Below are 21,229 nucleotides of genomic sequence, written 5' to 3' on the forward strand. Positions count from 1 at the left end.
GTTAATTGTTTAAAGTCAACAAAATTATAAACTGAATTAAGCTGAAACTTTCTGAGAAATAAAAATATTCAAACTGAGTATTAGAAAGCAAAGTTGATCCTAGCAGTATTTTTAAAGGGCTATTCATGAATAATATGAATTTAATTCCTTAGAAAACAAAGGTTTACGCTCAAGTATGCTTCAGTTTTTCCATAAAAGTTTTTTATGATTTTTTTCTTTTAAAGCTACTACTAAATTCTCACTTCCGTTTTGCATTTTACTGAAATGAATATAAAAATTCAACACATCTTGGGGCACAGAAATGGAAGGAACGGTCACTTCTTTCTTTTATGAATAACTGCACTGTTCAAATTGCTTTACAAGGGTATCCTACTTTTATAATAAAAACAATACATTTTAAATACCCAGCCACATTTCTTAACACTCCATGCCTAACATCAGTAAGAAAATCAGTTATTTTAAAAATTAGTCCATTTAGAAAACTTCATCCCATCAACATGATTCTGCAAAGTTGTATACTGCTCAACTATAAATTTTTAGAAAGTAAAATCTCTTAACATTTACAAATAAGGATATGATTTTATTCACAAATCCTCATAACTTGAACTTTTGAAAACTACCAACTAAATATAAGAGCAATATAAACTTACGTTTCTTATAACTTTTTATAACTTGAAATATGCCAATAATTAAATCAATCTTATACTGAATACTCAGACTCAACTTTGCTTTTCAAGAATGAATGATTCTTCCAAACCGTACAAGCTATCCAATACACTTAAATATGTGCTTTTCCTAAAACTTCAAAGAGGTAATAACAGCACTATATTCACCAAATCTAAGTCAGGATCAACTGTGAGATTCCCCATTATTTTAAGAATTCAACACCACTACTGGTGTTTGAAAGACATTCAATTTCAGAGATATTAAAATATGGAAAAAAACGTATCAATGAAGAAAATTCATTGAAATTTTATTCTTAAAATGTTTATTTGGGTAGCAAAGAAAATCTAAGGTTAAACCTTTATTTTAATAAAATTTGTAATTATGTCAAAATTTTGAGAAATATATGGAATTGATATATACAAAGAAAAAAGCAGAAATTTAAAGCAATTTCAATTTTACTCCCATGTAATCTAACAAAGTTCTACTGCACCTCATACATTATGAGGCTAGTATCTCTGGAAACTAAAACCTTTCCCTCTCTACCCAAAATTTAAATACAGAAATGTACGACAAAAATTATTATGGATTAACCTCTTCAATACCTAATTAGTCTTAGGCTCATGGCACAGGTTAATTCAGGAATCAAATGACAAAAATTACTAACTTAAGTAACTACATTTAAGGTTTCCACCTGTCCTAACTTTAAAAATGAAGTTAACATGTCTGATACACAGGAATGCTGATAAAAGCAACAAGCAAAGTATCATATAAATATAATACCTTACTGCCAAAATAATAAACAAAAGCAACTGTGGTTTGTTTGCTCACTAATGCATTCCCAGCAACTAGCACAGTACCTAGCACAGATTATATGTTGAGTATTTGCTGACTTAAGTAACATCTCACAGAGATGTTAAGGAATGAAGGAACACTAAACAAAAAATGCACAATCAGAAATTACACAAAAACTAAGTGGTGAAAAAATAACAAAAGGAACTTTTGCATGCAGTGAATTTCACACCAGCATATCTTATACAGAATGTCACACAGTATGGATTATCACATAGTATGTTTTCAATAAATCCCAGTCCCTTCTCTTTCCCATTTTCCTTTAAAGAGAATGTACCTAAAACATTTACTTCACAAAACTGAAAAAAATTCAAAAACTTCAAGAATGCATCTCTATAAAACAATCCACACCTGAATTCAATCAGTAGATATAAAAACAGAGAAAGATGCACTAATTGCACAAATCAGTTGCAAATGTTATGGACTGAATGTGTTCGCCCAAAATTTTTATGTTGAAACCCTAACATATAAACTTACAGTATTTAGAGATAAGGTCTTTGGGAGGCAATTAGGTATAGACGAAACCGTGAGGATGCGACCCTAATGATGGGGAAGGGGACGGGAGGGGGGAACAGCAAGCTATTACACCTCCCTTATCCTCTCTTCCCACAGTGCATCTGAGGACAAAGCAAGGTGGCCTTCTGCAAGCCAGAAGACAGCCCTCAACCGAAGCCCAAATATGCTGGCATCTTGATCTCAGATATCCAGACTCCATAACTTTGAGAAAATAATGTTATTGAAGCCATGTGATCTATGATATTTTGTTCTCGTAACCCAAAATAAGACAGCAAGTCTATTACTGAAGAAACAGTGACATATGACACAGAAGGATATAAAGATCAAAAACCAAATTATGATCTCTAAAGAGCCTACCTAGCTAGCCAGGAGAAATAATATCTGTATTAATATATCCATAATACACAGCAGAAAATGGTAAATGGAGAATTTATAACAGCAAAGTTACTATCTTTTTTGAAAACCTGGGAAGGCTTAGACACAAGCAAAGGTGACAAAGGATAAACAGAATCTAGACATAGGGAAAATTAAAAGGGAAGAGAAAGCAAGCTTCTCTCTCTCTTCAATACAGAAACCTTATGATTTGGAAACAATAGTTTCTATTATTTTCTCAAGTTAAAATATTTCTTTAACAGAAGAAGACAACATTTTGATTTTTCTTCCATTTACATATTTAATCCAGCTCCTATTTCATGCCACATTCTCAGTAAGGGAATTTCAGCGCCCTCAACACTTGGGGAACCACAAGTATAAACAGATTAGTAAGCAAACAGCTACAACAGAAACGTGATCAATGCATGTCAGAAATACGGTAGTTTCTATTAAGAAAAAGGAATCTGAGAAAAGCTTTTCAGCAGATTGCTGTGTATTTGAATTGAGCTATCTGAACAATGTTAAAAGACAAGTGGAGGTCATGCCACGAGGAAGAACAGAGGCAACCAACAGAAAGACGCTATTAGAATTTAATACTACTAGCAGAAGAGAGCATTGCATATTCAGTGAAACGCAAATAATTTGGAGAAGTTACAAATGGTGGCAAAAGATAAGACTGAAAAGGTAAGATGAACCCAAATCAATAAAGAATTTTTAATTTTTTTTAATGTTTATTTATTTTTGAGACAGAGAGAGACAGAGCATGAACGGGGGAGGGGCAGAGAGAGAGGGAGACACAGAATCTGAAGCAGGCTTCAGGCTCTGAGCTGCCAGCACAGAGCCCAACGCGGGGCTCGAACTCACAAGCTATGAGATCGTGACCTGAGCCGAAGTCAGACGCTTAACCGACTGAGCCACCCAGGCGCCCCAATAAAGAATTTTAAAGAATAATCTCAATGAAAGAATGATAAAAAAGGAATGGTATTAACTAGTAATGCTAAGAAGGGTGACTTCAAAGGGAACAATGGAGAATGACCATACATACTAGTTAGAAGAGTCCTGGTCTACATCTGTTCATCCGGTGTTCCATCCAGTTTACCATTTGTACTGTATTTAATGAAGTATTAGTAATTACATTAAAATATGCAGGTTTAGTAGGCCTCTTCACTTTGTACTTCCAGCTGCTGCTATGATCTTGTCAGCTTGTTTATGAAATGCATGTATAACTAACATAGGCCTCACTTTAATGTGCAGTTAAATATGAAAGATGACAAATAATTTACCTTTCACTTACCCCTTTCTGATTCAATGTACCTAACCCTACCCTCTCTCAAGGTATATGCAGAGTAGCTAATGTTAACACACAAAGCCAGTACAGTACCCTTTTAATGAAGTGAGGAATTAAAGCTTCTCTCTCCCCTATGTATATGAGTCCCATGAAGCTAATGGATGTATTTGTGAAATTTATATAGGTCTCCGCCCCTAATTCCTAACAGAGCTCCTAAAACCCTTGAAAATAGGGGTATTAGGACAATCTTTTGTTCTACTATTTAGTCTTTTGCCCCAGTTCCCAATATAGAGCTCCTAAAATCTTCAGAATTTCCTGAATAACAGAAACCGTTTTTGTTCTGTTAAAAATTTTTAACATTTATTTATTCTTGAGGGAGAGAGAACATGAGCAGGGGAAGGGCAGAGAAAGAGAGAGGGACACACAGCATGTGAAGGCAGGATCCAGGCTCTGAACTGTAAGTAAGCATAAAGCTGAGTGTGGGGCTTGAACTCACCAACTAACTAACAATCATGGTCTGAGCCAAAATTGGACACTTAACCAACTGAGCCACCCAGGCGCCTGAAACAGCTAAGGTAACTCTTGGTGGGCACCTGGTTGGGGATGTGTCATCACAAAGACCAAGTTGGGATCAGAAGTTGGGAACTTTCAAAAAAAAAAAAAAAAAAAAAAAGAAGTTGGGAACTTTCAGCACCGCCCCCTCCCTATTATCCAGAGAGGGGAAAGGGGCTAGAAGTGGAGTGAATAATCAATCAGGTCTACATTATGGAGCCTCCATAAAAACCTACAAACTATGGATTCAAAGAGCTTCCAGAATCATGAACAAGAATGCATCCACATGCTGGGAGGGTGATGCACCCCACACTCCATGGAGACAGAAGCTTCTATGTTCAGGACCCTGCTGGACTTCACCCACTGTATCTCTTCATCTGGCTGTTCATTTGTATCCTTCAATACCCAGTGTAATAAACTGGTCGTCTAGTTAAGTAAACAGTTTTTTTTTAATTCTGTGAGCAGCCACTCTAGTGAATTAATGGAACCCAAGGAGCAAGCCATGAAAACCTCTGTTTAGCCTGCTACTCAGAAGCATGGGTAACAAGCTGAATGCTGATTGGCATCTGAAACGGGAGAGAGAGAGTCTGAACTGAACTGAATTGTAGGACACTCCGCGGTGTCACAGAATTGCTCGGTGTGGAGAAGAAAAGCCCACACACGTAGTGTCAGAAGTGTTTTGAGGCTGAGAGTAAAGGAGAAACAGAATTTTCTGGGCAACATTTGATTAAAGACATAACTTTTAAGATTTCCATCTACTGAACATCAAAAAAGGTAACACTTTAATAATTAGACTATAACTCTTTCTCAAGTAGTATCTACTTCTCAAATTGAAGTTTATGAAGTTTCTCAAATAGAATTGTGAAAGGTAAAGCTAGAAGCTATGGTTAAACATCTTGATCCTACCCACCATTGTTTTTATCTTACAGGTGAAAGGACTATAAAACACATTAAAAACAATTTTTTTTTTAATATTTATTTAGTTTTGAGAGAGAGACAGGCAGACAGCAGAGTATGAGCAGGGTAAGGGCAGAGAGAGAAGGAAACACAGATCCAAAACAGACTCCAGGCTCTGAGCTGTCAGCACAGAGCCCGAAGCGAGGCTCGAACTCATGAACCACCAGATCATGACCTGTGTTGAAGTCGGACGCTCAAACGACTGAGCCACCCAGGTGCCCCTAAGACATATTTTCAAGTTTGATGTATGCTATTTCCTATGAAGCAGAATCTTTCAATCTCAGCATCACTGACATTTTGGATCTGATAATACTCTGTTGTTGGGAGTTATCTTCAGCAGCAACCTTGGCCACTACTCATTCCGTGGCAGTAGCATTCCCCCACTAGTAACAACCAAAAATGTCTCCAGTCATTATCATCGTAGGCTAAGAACCACTGATGTATATTTTTAAAAAGGTAAGTGAAAACATATATTATAGAATTAAATGCAAATTCAAAGAAAAAGCCCACATCTCAAAATCTCAAACATCTGCAATTACTTTTACTTCTAATTATTGCAAAGTCCTATAAGCTTACATAAACACCACAGGTAAGATTAAATATTTTACTTACATTTAAAAAAAGTATGTATTTATTCAAAACTAAAGATAGTAGGAACAATCTTAAGACGTCCATTTTTGTGAGAAATAATTTCATTCTTTCTGCTTGAGTATTACTGACATTTGAAATCTCAGAATGCCCTCAGTATTCAGTCAACCTAAGAGCAGAATATAGGTTTTTTTTCCCGTAAGCTAAGTGGTTTGTTTTGGCCAATTCACAAAGAAACAGGCGAGAACCATACTGCGAAAAAAAATTTCTTTTATAAGGACAAAATTTCAAACACAGTCATTAAAATTGAAGACACTGCTCAGACTATATATTTGAAGTCACTGTTACTGATAAATGACTACTTGTCTAGAGAGTGTAACTAATAAGACAAACACCAGAAATAACAATTCAATCCACCAACCATAACAAAGACTATTCTTTGCTATACAGTCATGACCATCTTTTTACAACAACTTGCTGCTTGAAGACTCGTAAACTCAAATTATTCCTAACACAATAAAATGTATAATTATTTAGGGGCACCTGGGTGGCTCAGTCGGTTAAGCATCTGACTCTTGATTTCAGCTCAGGTCATGATCTCGTGGTTCCAGTGTGTGAGTTCTAGCCCCATGTTGGGCGTCACACTGACAGCAGACAGCCTGCTTGGCTCTCTCTGCTCCACCCCAACCAGCATGTGTACTTTCTCTCTCTCTCAAAATACATAAAAAGTATAATTATTTAGAATCAACTTTTATCAGGATACTTAACATTTTTATCAATAAAAATCTGAAAACCAAATCATAACTTCATAAATGAGGACGACAGAAACTATAAATGATAACAGACAAATGGAAACATGCAGACACAAAACAAGTTAAAGTTAGATACTATTTTTTATCTATCAGATTTTCGTATTTAAAAGCCTAATGCTCAGTGCTGTCTGCGTTAGAGAGATAAGTTGCACACCCTGTTGGTATAAGCATAGGTTGAAAAAATTTGGGGGAAGGCCAACTGGCAATACCTGTCAAAATAATAATATAGACTTCAACCTATAGATCCCATTCTTGCATCTGTGCCAGCATAAATATGCTCACTTAAACACTGTTTGACTTGTCTGTAAATATAAACAACCTAAAGAATCATCAAAGAAGGGCAGGTTAAATTAATTACAGTATACCCCAAACAAAGGACTAGTATGCAACCCATAAAAACAATAAGGTAAACTGAAGTGTTTTGATAAGAAAAGACAGCCAATACAGCAAGTATTCTGCAAACTGCAGATGTTTGGTATTAGGTGGTTTTTTTTAAAGAATCAACACATACATTTATATAACATAGAAAAATTCTGTTAATATAGAAGAAGCGGGTTAAAGGTACAGTTTGATTTTTTTCTTATTGTTAGTGCTTTGAATAAAAAAATGTTTAATGAGGGGCGCCTGGGTGGCTCAGTCGGTTGAGCGTCCGACTTCGGCTCAGGTCACGATCTCGTGGTCCGCGAGTTCGAGCCCCACGTCGGGCTCTGGGCTGATGGCTCAGAGCCTGGAGCCTGCTTCCGATTCTGTGTCTCCCTCTCTCTCTGCCCCTCCCCCGTTCATGCTGTGTCTCTCTCTGTCTCAAAAATAAATAAACGTTAAAAAATTTTTTTTTTAAAAATGAAAATAAAAATAAAAATAAAAATTTTTAATGAGACAGGCTTATCTAAAGCAGTATTGATTTCCATAATCTGTGTACCTGACTTTTTTTTTACAGTATGGAGACAATAAGTATTTAATTCATGTGATCCATTCAACTCAATATGCAGTTATTCTAACTTTCTCCTTAACTAAAATGGGAAAAGGAACAGAACAGTATGATGATAGTCTCCATATTAAGATACTTAAAATATGAAAGACTGAAAGTTTTAAGTATTTAAAATTTACCACCTATTCACTCATCTAAATTTTGTCAGAAAATAATTTTTAAAGTGGCCACATCCTGACTGTGGCATTGATTTCTGTCATATCCTCTAACAACTAAGAAAGCAAAATCAAATACCACAGACAATATTTACAAAAAAACCAGATACAGTGACAGGTGTCCTCATGAACCCTCTAATATAAACAGGGCAAGACAAGAAAGTTACCAGTATCTATATAGGAGGAAGAGCAAGACTACTTGTCTTACAACAACAGCTCATGCCCAGGAAAATCCTGAATTCACTAACAATACTTAATTGGGGAAAAAAGAAAACCGGGCCACATTCTACCCCCATTTAAGATTACTCCTTGCAGAAATATCCTATTGTTCAAAATCCCTAGAAAAGTTGGACCTGTCTCCAGATAAAGAACCACTTTGATGGGGCGCCTGGGTGACTCAGTCAGGTAAGTGTTGGACTTCAGCTCAGGTCATGACTTTGCAGTCTGTGAGTTCAATCCCCATGTCAGGCTCTGTGCTAACAGCTCAGAGCCTGGAGCCTGCTTCAGATTCTCTGTCTCCTTCTCTCTCTGCCCCTCCCTAAATTATGCTCCATGTCTCAAAAATGAATAAATGTTTAAAAAATAATTTTTTTTAAAGAACCACTTTGAGACAAAACAGCCATAATCTCAAAAGTCACCCTGCAGTTACCATGGACAATATCCCTAAAATAAGACCAAAATAAGACAACTTCCAAAATATAAAATTTACTTTACAACATACAATTCTGAATAGAAATATTTCATCAGTTAAAAAAAAAAGCTCTCACCCTCCTTCTATGAGATACACAATAGCGCACACTACAAATGCACTTGTAACAGCTCTTGTACCTCTCAAATTTCAAATTCTTCTACAGCATATTTTTTTCCAGTTTCATCACCAGTAAATGGAAATATTACCACCTAACCCGCAAGGTTAATATTTTTGGTTGACTAAGAATAACAAATCCAAAATGCATACATTAAAAAGAAAATTAGGCTCTTACTTTCAATTTAAATATACATCAATCACATTACCTATATGCTTCAAATTTACACCTCTGCAAAATTATAATTACTACAAGCTTTCAACTTTTGAAGTTACTGGAAATAGTCTAACTTACACATGTTAAGGGTATATCAAATATATACTTCTTTACCTTACTGACGCTCTTGACATAGATTTTCTTAATTTTCTTAAGTCCCAAACTACCACACCCAACCTTCCCATTCTTGCCACAACTCCCAGGCAACTAACTATCCATGGTCTCAGGGCTTAGAAGATCACACTATAGTATGCTACAATGCAGGGAAAGCAGGACAGGTGCCTCAGATCAGGATTAGATAAGCAGCAAGAAAATCTCAGAAATAATTAGTAACAGATTCCTATCAAAAGCATAGTTTCAAATTCTAATGATTTTAAAAAGATTCTCAGATTTCTTCAGTAAAGAGGAAAGATGTGAAGACAACAATGAAGATTTAGACGCTCAACCAACTGAGCCATCCAGGCACAAGGGACAAGGGGTATAAAAAAGTAAGAGTTATGAGAGAACCTATCGGTATGGTATGCCTGAGTTTAAATTCCAATTCTGTCACTCACCAAATGCACAACCTTAAAACTTTCAAGTTCTCTAAGCCTCAGAATCCTCTTCTATTTTTTAATTTATATGAGACAGAGATAGAGCAAGCTAGCCTCTTGAGAGCAGAGAGGGAGAGAGATAAAATATGCTAAGCAGGCTCTATGCTCAACTTGATCCCCAGGATAGTGACCTAAGCTGAAATATTTAGATGCTCAACCAACTGAGCCATCCAGGCACCCTCAGTACCCTCTTTTTAAAAAAATGTTTATTTATTTAGAGACAGCCAAAGACAGAGAGGACAGAAAGCAGGGGAGGGGCAGAGAGAATCTCAAGCAGGCTCCACACGCAGCCCTTGGATCTCAGGGCCTCAAAATCATGACCTGAGCTGAAATCAAGAGTTGGATGCTCAACTGAGCACCCCAGTATCATCTTTTAAAAAGCAGAGATACCTACTTCAGACAGTAGTTGTAAAGATCAAATTAAGATAGACATATGAAATATCTGACAGTGTCTGGCACAAAATAAATGTTTACTACAAGTTTGCCTTTTAAGCAGATAAAAGAACTTTAACCCAAAACAGAAGTGAAAATTCTAGTCCCTTATAAATCCCAGTTTTAGGTTCACGATTTTAAAATCAATCAAAGATTCTATGTAGGAGTACTGAGAAGCACCACATGCAAGTAACAAAAGGAGAATATAACACTTTAGAAGGATCAAAAATAGGGGCGCCTGGGTAGCTCAGTCAGTTAAGCATCCAACTTCGGCTCATTGGAGCCCAACATCGGGCTCTGTGCTAACAGCTCAGAGCCTGGAGCCTGCTTAGGATTCTGTCTCCCTTTCTCTCTCTCTGCTCCACCCTCCCCCACTCACATTCTTTCTCTCTCCCTCAAAAATGAATATTAAAAAAATTTTTTTAGTTTTTTTTTATGTTTATTTTTGAGGGAGAGAGAGAGAGAGACAGAGCATGAGCAGGGGAGGGGCAGAGAGAGAGGGAGACACAGAATTTGAAACAGGCTCCAGACTCTGAGCTGTCAGCACAGACCCCCACGCGGGGCCCCAACCCACAGACTGCAAGATCATGACCTGAGCCAAAGTCAGACGCTCAACCGACTGAGCCACCCAGGCGCCCCTTAAGTGTACTTTTTAAAAAAACATTTTTATTTCCTGATTTTGAGATAGAGAGGGCGCAAGTGGGGAATGGGCAGAGAGAGAGAGGGAGAGAGAATCCCAACCAGGCTCTGAACTCTAAGCACAGAGCCCCAGTGTGGGGCTTGAACTTACAAACCGTGAGATCATGACCTGAACCGAAATTGAATGCCTAACAGACTGAGGCACCCAGGTGCCCTTCATTGGTTATTTTTAAAGTAAAATTCTTTCACACACATATGTATTAAATGAAATAACAGCCAACGTTCTCCTCCTCAACTGTCTATACTGTTTTAGTCATTGAATACATGTATGGGTTGGTTTTTTGTCTGTTTTTGCTACTAATACTGAAACTTGATTTTGGTATAGAAAGAAAAGATAAAGACAGCAGAGGGAGGCAGACAGACACATTCATTCACCTCAATGACAAACTCCTATATCATTAAGGTAAAAGATCTACAGTCCACAAAACAGGGGGAAAGCACAGTAAATTCTAGATCATAAATTCCTTAATTTCTTATTAATAAGATGTTCTGCAGCAGCATCAAGTTTTTCACAAACTTCCAGTAATAGACCATCAGCATTTTGAACTCATGCATTAATTGGCAGGCACAGAGAGGATCTCTGGATATAGATAAAAACCACACATGTATACAGGGTACACTATGAATGGCATTCTGTGAACGAACCTCTTTGTGGCTCTAATAAATTAAGTGGTAACAATGACTGATCTTTCTCATCTAAGTATACAAAACCAATTCTCCATTTTTTTTTTGTCTGCAAACCATTCACCTCTGCAACATACTCTCAACAGTTAACATCTTTCACCATCAGCAGATATTTTTAACCTCAACGACTATCACTGTGCCCCATTTCCACCCTTAATCATTATTGCTGCAATACCACCCCCAGATAACTACATAACTACTGCCTCAACAGGCTCCTATAAGCTTTTCAAGCTGGGAGGAAGGTTGGAGGTCATCTATTACAAACCTGTATTACAAAGTCTGTATCAGAGCAAATTGTGTCCCTTAGTAACTTAGATGATTTAAATAATGGTAAGTAAAATAGTTACAGCAGCTTCCATTTAAAGGATGGCGGTGGGAGGGGGCTGTCATTGTGTGCCAGTCATTGTATCAAAAACTTTAGATGTATAAATCCACTGAATCCCCACAACACACCTTGAGATAGATTTTATTACTCATATTTTACAGATGAGGAAATTAGGGCACAGAGAAGTCAGCCTGGGCCACAGACTAACGGGTAGAGGCAGGAATTCAAACCCAGGTGTTGGGTGTTCTCCTGACTCAAACCAGAGCTCCTTCCACAGGATGAAGTACCTCAGGCTTGTTTCTTAAGCCCAAATCATTGAATTTATGCCCAACATACAGACAATTCTAATTTTTACTCCCAAATGTTAGTATTTATAGCTACATACTTTCATTTATTTGAGTCCTCACAAGAGCTGAGACAACTATAGAGTATAAGCTCCATTCTTCAAATGAGGAACAAGCTCACAAATAATGTGCCCAAATTCACACAGAGAAATCGCCAAGCTGAATTCAGAACTCAAGCCATGTTTCTTCCAAGAATGATATTACCACATGCTAACTCTCATGAAATTATGGGACTGGCCAACTACTAATAAAAATCTTAACATGGAAAATATGAGCTCACTTGCACACCAAAGAGATTGAAGATTTGAAGTTAACTTTACTCAAAAAAACAAAGGTGACAGGTCTATCTTCCAATGCACCAATCAATAAATTTTGTGCAGTGTAGAAGACACATCCAGATTACAGCATGATGTGATGAAAGAAATGAAAACGACTATAATTTTATTCATGTTCATACCTTAATCACTGCAGTTATTGTAATATTTGAAACAAAAAGAGCATTCACTTAACTAATATTTATTGAAAATCTACTGTGCTTCCTGTGTACCACTGTGACGGTGGTACATGAGGACTTTAGGTGGCACATGGAAAACTCATATTAGGTATGTATTTTAGTACTTACAGATTTTAAAGAAACTTTAAAAGATAGAACTAATGCAACAAACCAGTGGTTTCAGATCTTGTTTCTTACAAGGGGAATAAAATTAACATAGTGATATATTTATGGGGAAGGGCAAAATGAGCGCTTAACTTCTGTAATATTTGTCTATTTTGAAAAAAATCTGAAAAGAGGAGCCTGGCTGGCTCATTTGGAAGAACATGCAACTCTTGATCTTGGGGTCACGATTACTTAATAATACTTAAAAACAAATCTGAAAAAAATCAAGCCAACCTAGAGAAGAGTGTTAATTATACAGAAGTTAGAAAGATGTGGCAAAAATCAGGAAGGCAGTATAGGAGAATGACATTTTAGAAACTATGTTGACAAAACAAAATCTCCTCCTTTAAGAAACTCCCAGAAGAAGGATCTAACAGCCTCATTCATAAGGAGATTTTCAATAATGCAGATTTTATTTTCAATGTAAGGAGATTTTATGATTCAATTGTTTTCAATAATTAGTTGTTGATAACTACTTTTAAGCAACTTAACTTTTATTTTCCTAATCATATGTCAAAACCGCTCAACACAGACAACTTGAAATTTCAGGGAGGGGGTGGGGGGATAAAGCAGACTCAACATAAGCAGTGTCAACACAGGAATGACGACTATTTATCGAGCATTTACTCAAACAGTGTGCTAAGTTTTCCCTGTATTAACTACTTATACTAGGAGAGGCTACTATTATTCCCATTTTATACTTGAGAATACTAGTAACAGTTTTCAGAAGAAGTGTAATTATGAGAGGGTAACAGTGCTGCTACAGTTTTCCATGTCTCCAAAACTCTACCAGACTTAACTAGACACAAAGCGAAAAGCCAATTAACAAAAATAAAGTTACAAAAATGAACTTATAATATAACTAGCTGGAAAACAACAACAAAAAAAAACCCTAGCTGACCAAGTAGTCAATTTCTCAAACCCCAAAGAGCAAAACAGGTGAGAAAAATGACAGTCACATGACCTGTACCGTATCAGGTTCCGAGGAGGAGAAAGCAGAAACAAGTCATGGTGTACCTGAAGGGCCTAGGAATAGAACCACAAAATAGCCAACAAGCATTCACTAGAAATCATGATACGCCAATCTGAGAACAGCAGCTGAAACCGAAAAGGGTTTTGCCCACTCCACCGAAGAGAAAACGGAAGGGACCCACAATGAGAGCTGAAAGACAGCAGCAGTCTTGCTCCCATGTGCTCTTAAAAAAGACCAACCAGAGCTCCCATTCAGAGATGACCCCAGTATAAGACGACAATAAAGATGAAGGAAAGACAGGATCCAAATAAAGCAGAAATTGGAAAAGGGAAGCTGGAAATTTCAGAAAGCAAGCTCCATGTTCTTAAACACTACAAACAACAAGAGAGCTCCAAGTTAGGAATGCTACTGAGCCCTATCTCGTTCTCAAGGGTCAGGAAAACTTATTTCACGTAAAAGAGTACAAGAGAAAAATATCAAGGTTAAATCCTGTACAAGGTGATTATAAGGAAAAAAAAAAGAGAGTAAGGAGAACAAACGTCCCTACAGACAATGAGAGGAATCCACAAAGACTCGTCCAAAAACAAACAAAATCTGTATAATATTTATAAATGAGCTAAAGACACTTACAAAATGATATAAGTCAGAATTAGAGAAACTCAGAAAATGAAGCAATAGAATTCGGCAACCAATTAGGTAGAAACTTAAAAAATTACTTCAGGAAATAAACTAGAAAGTACATGAGAACAAAAGAACCTAAGAGGTAACGCAGTAAGAGTTCTTCAAAGGAAGGTATTTTTAAAAATAGAAATAGAATTAAATTAGAAATTTCAGGAGCACTTGGGTGGCTCATTCAGTTAAGCATCCGACTCTTGATTTCAGCTCAGGTCATGATATGTTTGTGGAATCAAGCCTCACATCAGGCTTCATGCTGAACCTGCAGCCTGCTTGTCAGTCTGTCTGTCTGTGTCTGTCTGTCTGTGTCTGTCTGTCTCTCTCTCTCCCTCCCCTTCCCTGTTATCTGCTCCTCCCTTGACCCTCCCCTACACACTCTGGCTCTCCCAAAATAATAATAAAAATAAAGTTCCTTCTTTAAAACAAAAAAAATTAGAAATTTCACTTTGAAAAACACTATCAAGAGAATGAAAAGCCACACTGTTATAGCAAGTATTTGCATATCATATCAGATAAAGGTCTTTTATCTGTAACATATAAAGAACTCTCAAAAACCAGTAAGAAAACAACTCAATTTTTAAATGGGCAAGATGTGAAGAACCAATTTACCAAAGATGATATACATACAGCAAACACATGAAAAGATATGCAACATCATTAGTCATTAGGGAAGTACAAATTAAAACCACTATGCAATATGTGCCTATTAGAATGACTAACACAAAAAAGAATGGCCATACTCAATGTTGGAAAGGACATGGAGAACTGGAACTCAACTCCCAAAGTACTGCTGGGAATACAAACTGGTGCAATCACTCTGGAAAACAGTCTGGCAATTTCTCAAGAAGTTAAACATCCATCCACCACATGATCCAGCCATTCCACACCTAGGTTTTTATCCAAAAGAACACATATGTCCACATATAGATTTGTACACAAATGTTCATAACAGCTTTTGTAACAGAAAAAACTGAAAATAATCCAAATGCCCATCACAAATGATTGTATTAAAAAAACTGTAGGGCATCAATATAATGAATACTACTCAAAAAGGAATGAGCTGCTAATATCCGAACCTGGATCTCGGTTGAGTAAAAGGCGGCAAAGGATACAAACTGTATGATTCCATTTAGATACAATTTAGAACAAGCAAACTAATCTACAGTGATGGAAAGTAAATCATTACTTGCCTGAGGGCAGGGGAGGCATACACAGGGAAGAAAGATTACAATGGGGCATGAGGCAACTTCTAGGAGTAATGAAGGGATATGTTTACAATGTTGAGTGTGGTCAATGTTTGAATGTGGGTATCAAAATTTAGCAAACTACATATTTTCAACAAATGAAGTTTACTGCATATAAATTATACCTTAATAAAACTGTTTTTCTTAAAAACAGGAATAAGGAAAAAGAATTCAACAAAATGACAAAATACTGAAGACATGCAAGATGATTTGACAAATAAGAATACAAGGGGGGGGCGGGGAGGACAACAAAAACCAAAGGACATAATTTGATTTCCTGAAATTAAAAAAAAAAAGGATATGAAAAATCTGAAAATACACATTGAAGGAGCACACCACATACCTGAGTTTACTGACCCAAATGCCCAATACTAAAACAAAGTCCAAAAAAATTACTGTAACAGAAAAAAAAATTCTTTGGGAATCTAGGCAAAAAGTGTAGATGACTTACAAGGTAAAGAAAATTAGATTATCATCAGGTTTTTTATAGTAACTTTGAGTTGCAGGATAACAATGGAATTAACACATTTACGCTACCAATGATTTTATTTGCAACCCAACTGACCTTCAAGAACAAAGGGCACAAACTCTTAAAAATATACAAGAACTCAGGAATGCTCCCATGAGCTCTGCCTAAAGAATCTAGTACAGAACGAACTCCAGACAACCAAACTGACTAAGATACTGACCTAAGGACTAGGGTGAGCATCTGAAATAGAGCCACTATAAAAGATTAAGTGATGGTTAAGAGAGACTTCTGTAATTGTTACATGTTCAGATAATGTAGACACAACTACTTTTCTTAAATGGGGGCTACAAACCGGAAGAGATATGAAATATTTTTAATGTCCTCAATAATTACATTGGTGGTATTGTTAGACTTTTCCCCTGTGTCCTTGGAACCAAAATTGTGGAAGAAATAAAACACTGTAGTCCTGATTTTGAATTGGAACCATCAGTATGAATCATTAAGTATTTCATTAGCTTCTATCCACTGAAGAGGCTTGAAACAATGACCAACTCAGTAATAATAAGCAGCTCTCCTCTCCAGTTTGTACTCTTTAAAGACCATTTCCCACTAAAAGAAGGCATGGCTTCTTGAGAAATGGCTGATTCCAGGTCTGGGCAGAAATGAGCTCAGATCATACCAGGGAGTTATGGATACTATTAAGTCAAAGGACTCTGGAATCAAATTAAAGAAGCTCCCATAGGACGAACATGGGACAATATGCCCACCAAAAAGAGTAACTGCAACTAAGTTTATCAAGTAAGTTTAAATCTACAACTGAAACCCATCAAATGTTTAAATTCATGATTGAAACCCACCACATATGTTTGTTTATCCAACACATAATATATACTTGGGATTAAGTTACAAACTGTTACCTTCAGAAAAGTTTTGTTCAAGGTAATGTCCCATTTTCAACATAAATACAATTTTTTCAAGTAGCCAAAACCAACAAATTTGGTGACTGTTTTAGATAATCTCTGTATTCATAACAGTTTAGTACACCATGTCTTGGCATCTTTCCCAACTTCCTATATTAGATGTTTATAGGTAATTTTTAATAGACCAGAAAGCAAAATTGTTCCAGGGCTCTTTAATTTTCCTACAACCTCCTGCTCAGTAAAAACCTATACTTCGAATTCTAAATTGTTTAGAAATCAAACTGTTTAGAAAACAAATCAATTGTTTTCTTTTTGTATGAAAAATAAATAGCCTAAGTTGTCACTACTTTTCCTCCATAAACAAAGTTCAAATATTTTTTTTTGTTAATAATTTGTTACTATAACGTATCAATGAAGATAAAAACAGAACTATGGAATTTTTATCTTAAGCAACCTATCTATCCTAAAACACTAAAGAGAACTGATCTGCTGTTCTTTACGTTTTCTTGTTAAAATCTTAGAAGTTACATAAAGCTCAATTTAACAATAAATGAATGACAGAAACTTTGCAAATTTCAGAATCAAAAGTTAAGAGGCACCTGAGTGGCTCAGTGGGTTAAGTGTCATCGGACTTCGGCTCAGGTCACGATCTTGCCGATCCTGTTAGAACCCAGTATCCGGCTCTGTGCTGACAGCTCAGAGCCTGGAGCCTGCTTCAGATTCCGTCTCTGTCTCTGTCTCTGTCTCTGTCTCTGTCTCTGTCTCTCTCTCTCTGCCCTTCCCCCACTCACACTGTCTGTCCCTCTCTCAAAAATAAACATTAAAAAAAAAAAAATTAAGGCATGCTCATGTTAAGCAACAAAGGCTAAAACTTTGTAAACACCAGCTGCTTTAGTAACTCTAAAAATATTTTCCAAATTCTATAAAAAATCTAACACCACCATTTTAATACAAAATACTATTAGTAAATGTAAAAAGGTTGGAGGGGGGAGAGGGAGTAAGGCAGTGGACCTTAAGACCTCTATCAAGACAAAATATCCACAAAAATCAGGTTAAATTTTCCTACCCACCTGGTGATCCAAACAGGATATTAAAAAACATTTCTTTCAGAAGTTTTCAACTATTTACACATTTAGAGCCAATGAAAGTTATCAAAAGGGAAGACAGTTTGTACAGACCTGATAAGGAGGTTTTAAGTATTTATCTCCCAATAGTTTGATATAATCTTGTGTATCAAAACTCTGAAAGTAAAAAGCTTTTCCTCCTGATATTGTACAGAGATAAGTTTGGACCAACTAACAATTCAAAAGAAACAGTGGCAATCAGAGTATTTACCATTTAGGGATTAATTTCTTTTTGAAACCTGGCATCTAGTCATTTTTAAGCTTATCTACATAAATACCAGTGAGTTATGTTCCATCAATTTTTAAAAGATGCTCTAAGAGTAATTCAGAGGCAAAAATGATTTTTCCCCTAAAGGATTCCATTTTTTAAGTGGAATAAATAAAAATGTAAGATTGAATACATCAGATTCTTTTTAAAAAAAAATTTTTTTTTCAACGTTTATTTATTTTTGGGACAGAGAGAGACAGAGCATGAACGGGGGAGGGGCAGAGAGAGAGGGAGACACAGAATCGGAAACAGGCTCCAGGCTCCGAGCCATCAGCCCAGAGCCCGACGCGGGGCTCGAACTCACGGACCGCGAGATCGTGACCTGGTTGAAGTCGGACGCTTAACCAACTGCGCCACCCAGGCGCCCCTGAATACATCAGATTCTTAAGCTGATGATAATTTTAATAAAGCACTACAGGGATTCAGTTTGTCTACATGACCACTCAATCAGAGTATCTTTTTCCTTTCTAAATTAAGCTAGTTATTAGAAGGCTACACACACTAGAGCCACAAGCCAATCTTGTGAGAAATGAACATTGGCTAATAAAGCCAAAGAAAGCAGTTATCACTTGATAAACCTTACACTCTTATAGTAGGCCTCAAAAGAAACTGTACAAAAAGGACATAAGGGAGCCAAAAGAACGCTCACTTATTAACACTGCACCCAAAGAAATCTTTCTCCTTCCTGCTCCCCACCCCCTACCCAAAGAGAAGAGTACAAGGAAGTCACAAAACTGCACTACTTTCTACAAATTAACTTGGTGATGGTGAAAACAACTCCTGCAACATAAACTACACACACAATGAGATGGAAGGATCCTTTTGAAAATAAACTTCATAGTTTAAGTTTCAGATTCACAACATTTGGAAACAAGCCTAATAAAATGCTGAGCATATGTAACAAGTTAGCTATTCTAGAAAGTTTACAGGACAGTCAAAACTGTAGCATCTGGAAATTGTCAGATAATCACCAGAAGTCCTCAAGAGAATAAATAGAAATGACACTTCAAACACTCAAATATATAAATATGACAACAAAAGGTTGGATACAGGACAATATTGGAAAATACCACCAACAACAAAAAAAAAAAAAATTGAGACAGAATCAAAGCCACAAAATTTTGGAAATAAGTCTGTTTGTTATAGCCAAAAGGGTCATAACAGACGGGATAGGCATTCTTTTCTCTAGCTCTTCAGACTAATAAATTCTAAATGTACAAAAGCATAGATAGAAAGAAAATTTTAACAAATTTTTAAAACATTACAGAGTATACATAAAGCAACTAAAGTATATGCATTTAGTAAATGCTTTAATAACTGCAGCTTGTACAGTTTGGACACACGTATTATTCACTTCTTCTGAAATAGTTTTTTCCCTTTCCTAAGCGATTCTGAATGATACACAGGACCATAACAACTAATACGTGTTTTCAACTCACATTGTTTCTCCAGTCTTGGCTACATGACAAAGAAACTGATCCAGGACAGGACAAACTTCCTTTTTTCCCCTCTTCTCAAAATCTAGATAAGGGAAAAAAGAAAAGTTATCAGTGTTTCTCAAAGGCCATCAACCATCTCCAAAGCACTACAAAAACAAACTTTCCTCCCAGTCCTTCGTCAAATATTAAGAAGCAATTATAAAAAAAAAAAAAAAAAAAAAATCAGCCTCTCAACCAACTAGCTACCTCTGACTCCCAAAGTTCTAGTTCCAACATTTGTCTCTTCACACGTAACAAGAATCCCCCTAAAGGGGGCACTCAACCTTTCCACAAAGCCTTAATGTGGTGTTTCTCAAAGTGTGGTCCGGAGGAACACCAACATCACATTTATCTGGGAAACCAGTTAAAATACAAATCCCAGGCCCCAACTTCCACAAGCTGTTTATCTACGTTAAGTTCATAAACCTGCGTCTGAAGAAACTGCAGCTACCTAACGTAGCCGTTCCCAAATGATTTTGGATGTCAATTCATAATTCCGAAAATGCTGAAATCACACGGTATTCGAAGTTTGAGAACCACGGTTCTCAAGCCTGTTGCGTGGAAGGAGACCACCTTAGAATTAGGGCGCGTGGAGGAATGACTTCAGAAGCTCTGAAAAAGACTTCCTGAGACTCTTTAAAGTTGCTCTACCGCCCTCTCCCCGCCACCCCCCCTCCCCCAAACCTTCTACTTTTTCTCTTAGCCCGACGCCTGGCGAACGGGAGCCTGACAGAGAACGGAGCCTGCCTGGAACGAGGCTGCGGGCCCACGACCTCACCCCAGAGGGGTCGGCGAGAGGCTGGGGCCCCTACCAGAGCTTCCCCGGCTCCCCTCCCCCAGCCCAGACGCCGGCGGCCGACACAAAGCCCAGAGCGGGGTGGGAGGGAGCTGCCCACAGGGCTCCCCGCCCCTGGGGAAGTGGGAGGGGGATGGGAGCCGGGGAAGCGCAACCCCCCCCTCCCCCGGCCCGGCCCCTCGGAGCCCCCAGCCCAGAAAAACAGGAGAAGGAGCTGTGGAGGGTAAAGAGGAAGGGAGAGGGGGCAGCTACCCCCACCTTTCAGCGCCTCCTGCAGCCTCTCGACGTCCATGGCTTCCCGGAGTCCCTCGCAGCCTCCGCCTCCCTCCGCGGATCTCCCGGGGACCGGAACGCCTCCCCCCACCCCCCCGACGCCCTCCCCCTCCCTCGCACACACTCCGGCACGCAGGCGACCGGGGGGGGCACCGAAGGGAGCCGGGGGAAGCGAGCGAGAGAGCGAGACCGAGAAAGCGAACACCTCCCCGAGCCGCTACCACCAGCCCTCCAACATGGCGCCCGGCACGTCACCGCGCGCACGCTCCCTGCCGCCGTCCTCGCGCCCGCCGCGCGCCCCGAGCCGAGCCCGAGAGCGCGTGCGCGGCGGAGGCGGGCCGCCAGGGCTGTCCCATAGACCCGGCAGGCGCCCGACGCCCCGCCTCTCCCCTGGCGATGGCCCGCCGCGCCCCTGTTCCAGCTAGAGTGGTCGCGGCGGGGTGCTCCTGGCCAATTCCCAGGATTTGAGTCCTTATCTTTTGCTAGCTGTGTGATGTTGAGCAATTTAC

General features: G+C 38.1%; 1 protein-coding gene across 1 annotated transcript in view; it reads right to left on the reverse strand.

Annotated features, from left to right (window-relative positions):
* The window catches only part of PPP4R2 (protein phosphatase 4 regulatory subunit 2), a 53,771-nt gene extending 32,797 nt beyond the window's left edge, over positions 1-20,974 (reverse strand). Inside the window, exons 1-2 of the mRNA XM_040492157.1 lie at positions 20,706-20,974; positions 19,613-19,694 (exon numbers count right to left, since the gene is read on the reverse strand). Of these exons, the coding sequence (XP_040348091.1) occupies positions 19,613-19,694; positions 20,706-20,739 (116 nt within the window). The 5' untranslated portion in view covers positions 20,740-20,974. The remainder of the gene's footprint in view (positions 1-19,612; positions 19,695-20,705) is intronic.
* Positions 20,975-21,229: the final 255 nt, after the last annotated feature.

The sequence above is a fragment of the Herpailurus yagouaroundi genome, unplaced genomic scaffold, assembly GCF_014898765.1.
Source record: "Herpailurus yagouaroundi ecotype Mexico unplaced genomic scaffold, PumYag 183, whole genome shotgun sequence".
Lineage (NCBI taxonomy): Eukaryota > Metazoa > Chordata > Mammalia > Carnivora > Felidae > Herpailurus > Herpailurus yagouaroundi.